This window comes from Giraffa tippelskirchi, chromosome 4, assembly GCF_054371585.1.
Source record: "Giraffa tippelskirchi isolate mGirTip1 chromosome 4, T2T-mGirTip1v1.2.pri, whole genome shotgun sequence".
Taxonomy (NCBI): Eukaryota; Metazoa; Chordata; class Mammalia; order Artiodactyla; family Giraffidae; genus Giraffa; species Giraffa tippelskirchi.
The window spans coordinates 131,869,344-131,881,936 of NC_137278.1; the positions used below are offsets into that span (position 1 = coordinate 131,869,344).

The 12,593-nt window shown below is 39.6% G+C and overlaps 1 protein-coding gene across 9 annotated transcripts in view; it reads right to left on the reverse strand.

The window, feature by feature from the left end:
- SPATS2 (spermatogenesis associated serine rich 2) overlaps window positions 1-12,593 on the reverse strand; it is a 148,261-nt gene that overhangs the window by 5,099 nt on the left and 130,569 nt on the right. For all 9 annotated transcript variants that reach the window (XM_081596690.1, XM_081596691.1, XM_081596698.1 and 6 more), the window contains 2 exons: window positions 6,534-6,592; window positions 1,621-1,730 (listed from right to left, as the gene is read on the reverse strand). In XM_081596690.1, the coding sequence (XP_081452816.1) occupies window positions 1,621-1,730; window positions 6,534-6,592 (169 nt within the window). The remainder of the gene's footprint in view (window positions 1-1,620; window positions 1,731-6,533; window positions 6,593-12,593) is intronic.

Consider the following 12,593-nt stretch of genomic DNA (forward strand, 5'->3'; position numbering starts at 1 on the left):
TACACTGAAAACGTGGAGAAACAGATCCTTAGTCAGCCTGCAGAAATATTTCTAGCAGCTCTTCAACCACGTGGGAAGGGGAACAGATGAAGCCTATGAGAGCCAGAATTCTTATCTAATTCCAAAGGGGTTTCCGGCTTCTCCCAGATAGTTGAATGAGACTGACTGGCATCAATACGAGGAAGACTCTCTATAAAATTTAGCAAAATAGCCTTAGTTAATCAGAAAATGGTACTTTAAAACTTACATTGCTGGCTTCACTATTTCTCCCCAGTATAGTCTAAGGGGAAGGAGCAAGGGGATAACACAATATAGGTTTGCATGAAAGACTGGGTCAGGATGGTAACCAGGATGCCTGTAAGGTCTCTGATGATCTTCTGTCTGTGCTCTTATTTTCCAAAGGCTGTTATAAAACCTCCACAGCAAGTATTCCTCTTAAATATGGCAGTAAATTTCACACTTCAGAAAGAGTAGAGTTAGGTCTTGGGAGTAGAGAAGGCCAACTCCCCTGGTTCATACAGCTCACGGTTGAGAAACAATTAATTAGAATGCTGGTGTCTACAACTACCCATGATTAACCCAGTCTCTCTTGGGTTCCCATCTTAGTCTCAGAAATACTGTTCTTTACATAAGAATTTAAACTGTCTGAGTATTGAATCCAAGTAATCTTTATAGACAGATTACAATATAACCAACATCTCAAACTGCTCATTTTTCTCTTATAAAATCAGAATTGACCAACCAACTCTTTAAATGTCTACTGAACACCTACTAGGTGTCAAGGCACTATGCCAGGGCCCTGGAGACACAGTAGTGCCTATCGAGTGAGGAAGAGAGATTACTCAACTACACATACAATTATAAGTGTGCTAGGAAGGCACAAACAGGGGATGTGACAGGAAAGCCAGAAAGGATGAGGAGATCAGGAATGAGATGTGAGCTGGAATGGTAGGGGGTAGGGGGTTGGGGGGAGTGGGGGAGAAAGGAGGGAAAAGAATGTTCTGGGCAGATGGGAAAGCATGTGCAACAGCCCTGACAGGAGGGAACAGGTATGCCTGTGGAAAGGAGAGCTAGCACAGCTGAAGCACTGGGAGCAAGGGGAACAATGTGCAAAGGATGGCAGTAGGGCCAGACCATACGGAGCCCTACAGGCCGTTAAGTATTAGAGCCTATTCTGAAAGCAATGGGAAGTCTGACGCAGGGTCTGTAGTGTGAGGAACAGATATGAACAGGTGAGGGCAAGGTGGTGGCCAAGTGGAGAACTGGAATCAGTTAAAAGGCTACTACAGAAGTCAAAGCAAGAGATCAGAGTAGCTTGATCATAATGGTGGTGGTGGAGACAAAGAGAAAAGGTCAGATCTGAGATTGTGCAGAAGGTCAAATGGACAGGGTCTGTTGATAGATTTCATTGTGGGAAAAGGAGAAACTTCCTAAAGTTTCCACTTTGGACACTGGGCAGATGACAGTACCACTTAAAGAGCAAGAGAACTTGGAAAAGGGCCTGGTTTGGGAAGAAGGGGTCATGAGTTCAATATATTAGATATCACCATGAATTATGGAAATTTGCTACTTTAGTCCCTGAGGGTAAGAAGAAAGACAGAAAAGAGAAGGAAGTTTTACCTTGATATCAGCTCTGAGCTCGACCAACTGCTCTTCTGACATCCGAACAGCCACATCAGTCATTTTCTTTAGAAGTTCGGCTTTCTTTTGACGGCTAAGCAAAATTTCCACTGTAGAGGGAAAGGGAGCATGACTCTTATGGTCTGCTAAATAGGACAAAGAAGGACTGGAAGTATAGGCCTTGCACTGTGTACTCGCACAGCCAGAGGCTTAGCTGCCCACCCACCCAGAAAGTGAAAATACCAAAGGTCCAGTTTCCACCTTCTTGAGGCACTCTGAAGGCAGTTTTTTATATGGTAAACACTTTTTAAGACTTGTAAATCATTTGTCATTTTTCTTTCTCCTCTTCCCAGTTAAAAAAAAAATTATTAAGAAGCACGTACACTGGGACTTTCCTGGTGGTCCAGTGGTTAAGACTGCACTCTCAATGCAGAGGGCATGGGTCTGGTCTCTGGTCAGGGACTAGATCCCACAAGCTTTAACCAAGAGTTTACACACTGCAACTACAGATCCTGCATGCTGCAACTAAGACCCGGTGCAGCCAAATAAATAAAAACTTCCACTTGACTCTGTGTTCCCCTCCCTGGAAGAAACCACTGACAACAATTTTTCATGTATACTTCCAAATATACTCTCTGCATATACGGAATACCACAATACTCAAGTTCCCTAATGATGCATATTTAGATTGTTCACAGCCTTTTTTTATAGAATAACTTTTTAAACATTTTAATTAGAAAAAAAATTTTTTTCAGCCGCACTGTGGATCTCAGTTACCTGACCAGGGATGGAACCTGAACCCCCTTCAGTGGAAGCTTGAAGTCTTAACCACTGGACCGCCATGGAAGTCTGTTTACTGCTTTTAAAAAAGCATCATCTTCGGTTTGCTCCGAGATGCATAAATCAGGTATGGCCACGAAGGATAACAGACAATAAAAAGTCTTTCAGAGTAAAGAGCCAGGGACTACAGAGGACAATGGGCAAAAGAAATCCTCCCAGGAAACAGAACTAGGGACCACCAAATAAACCAAGGAACTTCTACCACCAGGGCAGGAATTCTACTATTCCTGCCTGGTAAGATTTGATCATTGCTTTTCTAAGTGGGGATTTTTACTGTACTTATCCTCTTTTCTCTCTACCTAGGTCATAACTTTTCTTCCAGTTTATGGAACCCCAGACCACACTACACCATATTCAGACCTGTTGGAAGATCTGAAATTACCCATAAGTCCAGGCCTTTCAGCTCAATATACAAACTAGAGGAGACTGTGGTGGTGTTGCATGGAGGAGGAGGTGCTGTGCTCAGTTGTGTCCGACTCTTTGCGACCCCATGGACTGTAGCCCTCCAGGCTCCTCTATCTATGGGATTTCCCAGGCAAGAAGACCGGAGTAGGTTGCCATTTCCTTCTCCAGGGGATCTTCCTGACCCAGGGATCAAACCCACATCTCTTGCCTCTCCTGTATTGGTAGGCAGATTCTCTACCACTGTGCCACCTGGAAAGCCCAAGGAGGAGGTGTCATTTTGGAAAAAAGGACTTTTGGGTAGCTGAGGATGGACTGTAGCAAAGACTGTTAGTGACTGAATATCCATTCTCTTCTATCAGAAGTCTAATGTTGCTGGTACCACTGTGCTTAGGTAAAAAAATCTACATTTCCTGGCTTTGCTACATATACCATATGATATAGTTTCACCATTGAGACCTAAACAGAACTCGGGGTGAGGCTTACTAGAAAACTCTCTGAAGCAGTCTTAGCATGCATGTAACGTTCTGCGCCCCCCATCCCCCCCAAGAGCCGTAGGACATATCTTCTGGCCACAAACACCCTGTAAGGTTGGCTGGGGAGAAGGAGAGCGAAGCCTGGGTCCCTCATATCATTTTGGAGGTGCCCTACAGCCCTGGACTGCTTACCTCTGGACTTTTCATTTCATGAGAGAAAAAGAACCTCACATTTATTTAGGCCATTCCGTGGCATGCAGTTAAACTCAATTCCTAACTGTTATGCACAGAATCCTGTAACCTATTGAGAAATTAGCCAAATTTATGTTAGAAAAAAAACAGAATTTTTAAAGAGCTACATCCAGTGTTACAGAGAGCTGGAATGTCTTTAGCAGGTTTATTCAGTCTGATTTGCCACAAATATGGATGGGCTGCCCATACCCATGTCAGGTTAATCAATAAGGGCACACTTTTGCAATAAATTAGGAACACGCATACAAAAGTTTCTCAACACAAAGGCCCAACAAATACAAATGATTTATCGGTCTGGCTCCGAAGATAAAATCTATTTGTCATTTGTATCAAATTCACTTTCTCTCAGCTTCAGCATTCTAGGATTCTAAGATAAAATTACAAATCTCAAGATGGAGAAATGTGTCAAGTACAGATTTCTACACATAGCATATAATTCAGAGAGCCTAAGTATATGATCTTGGACAGGTCACATTTTTACAAGGAACTAGTTTTTTCATTTATGAAATGAAAAAGATTAAAAAGTCAGAAAACCTAAATCTCCGTAAGGTTGATGTTAAGATCAGATATGAATGAGTGTGTAAAACCCTAAACTGTGAAGTACTATGAATATATAATTAATAAAATTATAATGCATAAAAAAGAAAAAAGAAATTTGATATTATTGATTAAAGAGTAATTACATTAGTGTCATTGAGAACTAGGATTTTTAGCATGGGAGCAAGGAGATACTGATAAAAAATTGATGAATTTGAGCAAAACTCTGTAGCTCTGAATTTGATAATAAAAGATTGGCCATGAATTGATAATTGGTTAAGGCTGGGTGCTGGAGGGGGTGATAATCATATCAGCCTCTCTATTCGAAATATGTTAAAATTTTTCTATAAAAGATGTATTTTATTTTATTTTTATTTTTTTAAATTCATTTATTTTAGTTGGGGGCCAATCACTTCACAATACTGTAGTGGTCCCCACCACACATTGACATGAATCAGCCATGGGTCCACTCGTGTTCCCCATCCTGAACCCCCCTCCCACGTCCCTCCCCATCCCATCCCCCTGGGTCATCCCACTGCCCCAGCCCTGAGCACCTGCCCCACGCATCGAACCCGGAATGGTGCTCTGCCCCACATACGATAATATACATGTTTCAATGCTATTCTCTCAGAACATCCCACCCTCACCTTCTCCCTCAGAGTCCATAAAACTGTTCTATGCATCTGTGTCTCTTTTTCTGTCTCACATATAGGGTTATTGTTACCATGTTTCAAGTTCCATATATATGCATTAGTATACTGTATTGGTGTTTTTCTTGCTGGCTTACTTCACTCTGTATAATGGGCTCCAGTTTCATCCATCTCAATAGAACTGATTCAAATGTATTCTTTTTAATGGCTGAGTAATATTCCATTGTGTATATGTACCACAGCTGCCTTATCCATTCGTCTGCTGATGGACATCTAGGTTGCTTCCATGTCCTGGCTATTATAAACAGTGCTGCAATGAACATTGGGGTACACGTGTCTCTTTCAATTCTGGTTTCCTCAGTGTATATGCCCAGCAGTGGGATTGCTGGGTCATATGGCAGTTCTATTTCCAGTTTTTTTAAGGAATCTCCACACTGTTCTCTATAGTGGCTGTACTAGTTTGCATGCCCACCAACAGTGTAAGAGGGTTCCCTTTTCTCCACACCCTCCTCAGCATTTATTGCTTGTAGACTTTTGGATAGCAGCGATTCTGACTGGCATGAAATGGTACCTCACTGTGGTTTTGATTTGCATTTTTCTAATAATGAGTGATGTTGAGCATCTTTTCATGTGTTTGTTAGCCAGAAGATATATTTTAAAAAGCACCTTCTTCTCAACAGTAAGGACTATGTCTTTTTTCCTCTCTGAAACTTCACCTTCAAAAAGAGAATACATCGGTACAAGAATGGACTGAAACTGTCACTAGAAATTTCAGGATATACCACTCAATTTAAGTGAAATCTCACCTCTGAACAACAATGGATAGCATCTCTGCTATGTAGCCAACACTTTGTTAAAATGGATCAAAACTGAACTCAACTCAGTGCTTCAAAGCTGTCTCCTCTGGCCCAAGACCACAGACACAAATGATTTAACTGTGAGTCATCTCAACCTATATCCATTTTTAACAGTTTGAGAGCAGGTTAAAAGAAACAACCTTCCTAATTACAAATCTGGCATTCAATGCACGAAGGTAAAAACTGCTGAAAAGCCCTAAATCAATGCCATTGTACAAAGTGACATTCTCTTCTCTGCATATAGCTGTCTATCTTTAACCTAACCCTTAGAAATGACAAAAACAGCTATCTGGGTTCTCCTGTACAAAATCCCACAAATTATTTGAGTTAGACTATTCTTCCAGAATTTATTTTAGTAATCTTTCAAAGAGTCCTAGTCATGGGTATCCTGAACCTTCAATTAATTGACTTTTTCCCTAGCCAAGGATAACAGACACTGAGTGAAGTTTCAACAAACTGAGAAAACAAAGTTCTGCAAGAGGTAATGACAGGGATATATATATTAATTGTAGGCAGCCTGGTAAAGTCTCTGATTATGCCAAAGGCTTTTTCCCAAGTAGGGAAAAAACCCAAAGGAATTATTCAGTCACTGAAGGAAAAAACAAAATAAAACCCAGGCACCTGCAAGATAACTGATTTTCCTTAGCTGGTGCTGAGGTGGCAGATACCATGATGTAGACACTGAAATCTGTATTCAAAATATTAAAATCTGGAAATATTGATAAACAGGCTATTATAAAGGTGTTTCACCTGAAAGCATTCCTATGCCAGCACAGTACAATTGCTCGACTGTTTAAATATACAGTCTCTTAGTGTGGCATTAAATTGAGCTTTTGTTATAGGGATTGAGAGGCAGTTACTTATTAACTGCTAATAGTTTTAATAAAGGTCAATCTTACTTGCTTCAGCTTTCACTTTGTCCATTTCAGCAAGCAACGCCACTTCTCGATCCATTAAACTACAAAGGGATGACAAAGGGAAAGAATGTTGGATCAGAAACTCAAACAGAAAAATGGCACATTGTTAACAGTGGAGAAAGACTTATGCGTTTGTTCCCTAAAAGCATACTACAAAATAAGCACTGTATATACCACATGAAAATCTTATCTCGCCCTCAGCAAAGACTATTTTAAAGATTTCAATACAGAAATCTAATTCCCTTTTATTTCTACTGATACATATTACAGTAAACCAGTAGCTAGGTATTTAAGAGTTGAGAACCAGTAGATGGCAGTAGCAAGCTATAAAACATTCTTTGATGAGTTGTGCTAAAGCACAAGTCCTCATGAAAATTACATATTTCTACACATGTACACATATTTTATTTTATATTCTTGTCTATAAAATTGGTCAGTTTTGCTTCTAACGAATTTTTACCAAGCAATACCCCTGCTAGGGCCCAATACCTTTAACCACAATTAGGATTTATAGATCTTCAACATTTTAGCACAGTTGCACCAAGTCCACTAGCACTTTAGTCTTTAGAATGCAGAGTAATCAAAAGACACATATTCTGGTGCTAGTTTTGGGTAAACGTTTAATAGTAATCCATAAAAGATGGAATCAAAGGTTTCTGGAAGGCTTTTTACCAAAAAAGAACATTAAACAGGCAATTAGAATTTTCTCCACTATACATGTAAATGGTTTGTAAGCATGGGAAAGCTTTTCCATGTCCTTATAAAAGAGCCCACCATCTTCAATGAACATATAAAGAGATAATAGGTTGCCCTAGTATTAAACCTCTGGATACAAATAATTTTCCTTACCACATCAGTTTTGCTTAGTAGTGGCAAAAACAAACAAACAAACAAACAAACTAAAGCTTTACTATCTGTACAAACATAAAATGTTCCAACTCTCTTCATAGTTGAAATTCATTCTAATTTCTCCTTTTGAATGGGTATATAACTACAGAGTTCATAAAAGTTCTCCTCTTGTTTCTGGTTGTAAAACTAATCACACACATATGCATATATATACACACACATATATATACACACACACACAGAAAAAAAAGCCAACTCAATTTAGCTCTGTATGTTGTTATGTTAGCACAAAGTAGTTAATATGGAGACTATAGAGTGAGATATTCAAAAAAGTATAAGGCAGGGACATTTTCTCAAGGAGTAAAATCCTTTATAGTGAAGTGACAGAGAACAGGTTTGATAATCATTATGCATGATGTTCATACACAGACTTGTAACAAATTTGGTCGGCATATTAATTTCAAAGTGCCAGAATAGAGAGAAGATACAACTACTGTGGGGTAGCAACACTTTTGCTAAGAAAGCATTTCCCCAACCTTGGCAAACATTTTGCTCCGAGAACTCTAGCAGCATTTGGAATACTTAAAAGGCAAAACAAAAGCACATCTGAGACAGGAGCTGCCAGGCCTCGAGTTCAGTATCATCACCTCTCCTCTGCTGCTGAATCACCTTAAGATGCAGACACTGTGTCTGTCAGATGACAAATTTAACTGACGAAGCTTGTAAAATATTTATTAAAAGAGCTTAGCAAACAAGTAAGCTTTCTGCAGCTTACAATCTTTATTATGAGACAGCAGAGTGTCACAGGACACTCTCGGCAAGGAAAAACAATACCATCATCATTAGACTTTTTAGTGTCACTATGAGCTAGCACATCAGGATGGCACTTCTATTTCCTGTAAGAATGCTTAGCATCCCTTTACACAAACTTTGTTTCTTGAATCACTCACTGGTGATCATAAGAAATCCACAGTGCAGTATGTGGGGAATAATATGACGGCGTGAGTGCTCGGTCACGTCTTGACTCTAAGCGACCCAATGGACTATAGCCTGCCAGGCTCCTCTGTCCAGGGGAGTTTACAGGCAAGAATACTGCAGTGGGTTGTCATTTCCTCTGCCAGGGGTCATATGACCATTCCAATAAAAAAATAAGCTTACCTTTCCATGCCAAAAAACACTGAAAAGCAATAAGGACTTTTATTTCTTTTTGTTTGTTGTCTGTCATTATTACTATCTATTGATAACATCTACTGAAAGGTTCTGTGATGTCAGCCAAGCATTAAACAGAGGAATCTATGGACTAACTGTTGGGATATTTTCTCAGAGAGAAGCCTGATGAATCTCTGCAATTGTTCATTAAATTTTTTACAAGTCTTTAAAATAGAAAAATGAATAAATGTTAAATTACATGTAGTATAAGTACCTGACAATTAGTTTTTCTGATAATAATGTAAGTGCCCAACATTAAGCTTTTGGTTGCTGACATTCACTTCAAAGATAATCATCTCAAATAAATAAGCTACATAACAAGAGAAAGGGCCAGGCCAGGCCACCCTCTTAGAACGTCCTGCGTGAGCTACATAACTGACCACTTAGAGTGACCGGAACTTTTCCTTCCCACGCTTTAATTCTTGCTCTTATGTTTTAAATTCACTAATAAAGAATGAACCCACAAAAATCAAGGTACCCCATCCTGGACCCCAATAAAGGCATGACTCAAGGTCCGTGCTCTCCTTAAACACTGGAACACTGTGTGTTCCAGGCATGCCATGTACCCTCCAGGACTTGTGAGTAATAAACCTCGTTTTTCAAGATCCTCTGATGGTTGTTGCTGAGGTGCATGTAGCAGTCATTAGAGCCACAAGGGCGTGTCTGCCACAACGCTGACTCATGGGGTGGGGGCCACAAGTAGTACAGGGCCTAGGTGAGTGCCCTCATCACTGCCAGCTGATGGCATCACCGAAGTAGGCTGAGGCCAACACAAACACTGTAAGAACTTTCTTAAAAGGATATCACATGATGTATTACAGTTGTATGGATGAACGACTATGTTTTAGGTAATTAATGCTAAAGCATTTAGGGATGGCACATCATGATGCCTGTAACTTCCAAATGGTTCTACCAAACATACACACACAGCAAAGACACTGATCGCTGTACTACCCTTTCAACTTTTCTGTATTCTGAAAGTTTAAGTTGTGGAAACATGTGCATCACAAAATAAACAGAGAAAGTGAGAAGAGTTCAGAAGTGGAAAGTGGGCTAAGCATAAGATAAAGAGCAGAGGCAATTTTCACAATTAAAAGTAGTAATTTAATGTAATATAACTTTCTGACAATGAAGAAACTTAAGCTAAAGTTTTCCATCTGTTCCTAAGCTGTGGTGGTGCCAGTAGGAATCTGTGGCTGAGAGATTCAAAAGTACCTGCGGCTTGAGGTAACAGTTTTCTACATGCCATAACTATATGAGCAATGAGTCCTTTCAGAGTGATGAGAGGCTCATTCACACCACCAGACTTTCTGTTGTTACCTTGTTCACTCAGTACATGAGGGTACTAAGCTTGCAACTGTTCTGTCAACTTCCTGAATGGAAATACATCATGATGAGAATCTGATACACTAGACTCAGAAACCGCTAATGAAATTCTGCTAAATATCATTGGGACTCTGTTTAGAAAGACACGAGGTCTTATTAAGCCTGGGCCTTATATAGCACAGAAAATTTTCATATCCTGTCTTTGATCAAAAAGGATGGTTTTAGATGTCCTGTCACTGTTAAGGAAAAAGACTGGTAAATGTCTGAATGTTCTGTATTTCCTTCCCTCCTTACCAATACTTTTTACCATCTTCCCATTTCCTCAATTTACTCTAAAGCTTTTTGTGTAATTTACGTGGTCAAAATAGTTGTCCTTGTAGCATCACCACTCATATCTCTAAGCTACATTATATGTTCATCATTTAAAGCAGGCCCTTCAACTAATATTTTTAACATGTAGCTTACTGATTATACCAATGGCACCCCACTCCAGTACTCTTGCTTGGAAAATCCCATGGACGGAGGAGCCTGGTAGGCTACAGCCCATGGGGTCGCTAAGAGTCGGACACGACTGAGCGACTTCACTTTCACTTTTCCCTTTCATGCACTGGAGAAGGAAATGGCAACCCACTCCAGTATTCTTGCCTAGAGAATCCCAGGGACGGCGGAGCCTGGTGGGCTGCCGTCTATGGGGTCGCACAGAGTCAGACACGGCTGAAGTGACTTAGCAGCAGCAGCAGCAAGTGATTATACTATTACCTTCAGTAATTTCTTGGTTCCAAAAAACTATTAACTATCATTTGTTTATGATTGTTGCATTAGTGCGTGTTCAGTCGCCTTAGTTGTGTTCGACTCTGCGACCCCATGGGCTGCAGCTTGCCAGGCTCCTCTGTCCATGGGATTCTCTAGGCAAGAATACTGGAGAAGGTTGCCATTTCCTCCTCCAGGGGATCTTACTGACCCATGGATGGAACCCATGTCTCTTATGTCTCCTGCATTGGTAGGTGGGTTCTTTACCACTAGTGTCTTTACCACTAAGGCCCAGCTGCATTAGAAAACAATGTTATAACAGAAACAATTCTAGCAATTGTTGAGCCAACTAATTATTTCAAGGGTTTATATTCTAAACCACTCAATAATGTTCTTACAAAACATTTATACTTGATTGTATTTGCTGAAAGCCTAAAACCTATTTATTCTAATTCCACTAAAGCAGAAATCCAAGCAAAGCCCAGCCAATGCAAACACCTTTATTTTTCTGAAGACACTTCCTCCTTCTCATATAAAACAACCAAAAAAAGAAAATTTTTAGTAGCTTTTGTTAGCAGAGAATTAATGACACTTCATGTGCTTCATAAAATTCCGTATTCTCAACACTGGTTTTATGAGTATGGTACACACATTTGGGCTCAAAGAGTATCTCAATTCTGAAGTAATACTAGGGACCATATGACTCGATGATATCTTACAATATGTTTTGGGAAAAAGAAATAGCCAGCAATTTGCAGAGAGGCACAGTTCGATTCCTGGTCTGGGACCTAGGAATCAAACCCGTGCATGAGACATGCACCAAGAGTCTCTCTTTCAGCTTTACTGCAGAAGTGAGCCATCAATGATGATGGGCGGGATGAAGATCATAGGTTACTGGGAGTCAGAATACATAGATTCAAACATTGAGTCTGCAACTTAAATATGATGTCATGTTAGGCAAACAGCTTAACCTAAGACTCAAATGCCTTTTAACAGTAAAGTAAAAATTAAGGCTCCCTCTTCACAGGAGAGAAATTATAATGAAGAAATCGGATAGTACGATTGAACATGTTTGGAAAGGAACCTGTTTGTTTTGTATGTTACTTATTTTCTCACATGGTTAAAGAAATAGAATTCTTTTAAATTTATTTATTTTTAATTGGAGGATAATTGCTTTACAATGTTGTGTTAGTTTCTGCTGTACAACAGTGTGAATCAGCTATATGTACACATGTATCTCCTCCTTCTTGAGCCTCCCTCCCACCCACCCCCATTCCACCCCTGCAGGTCATCACAGAGCACTGAGCTGAGCTGAGCTCCCTGTGCTATACAGCAGCTTCCCACTGACGATCTACTTTACACATGACAGTATATATATGTCAATACTACTCTCTCAATTCATCCCACCCTCTCCTTCCCCTGCTGTGTCCACAAGTCCGTACTGTACATCTGCTTTTCTATTCCTGCCCTGCAAATAGGTTCATCAGTACCATTTCTCTAGATTCCATATATATGTTAATATATGACATTTTTCTCTTTCTGACTTACTTTACTCTGTACAACAGGCTCTAGGTTCATTCACTTCACTACAATGGACTCAAACTCTTTAGAATTTTAAGTCAAAGACTATCAAGAACCATGGAGGCCAAATATTAGTAGAAATAAGATACTAATGTACTAAACATGCAAAAACTGAAGAATAATTTAAAACTAAAGAGTGTTAGGTACCTTTTTGATAACACATAACAGTAGCCTATTCCTTTATTTCTATGGTTTTTAGACATAAAGTGCTTTTGTTCATAAAATGATTTTCGAAATTTTCAGCATTTCTATAGATGAATTTTAAATTTAAGGATCTAAAAGCATTTGTTAAGGCTAGTGATAGTTTAATATAAGAAGAAAAGAGAA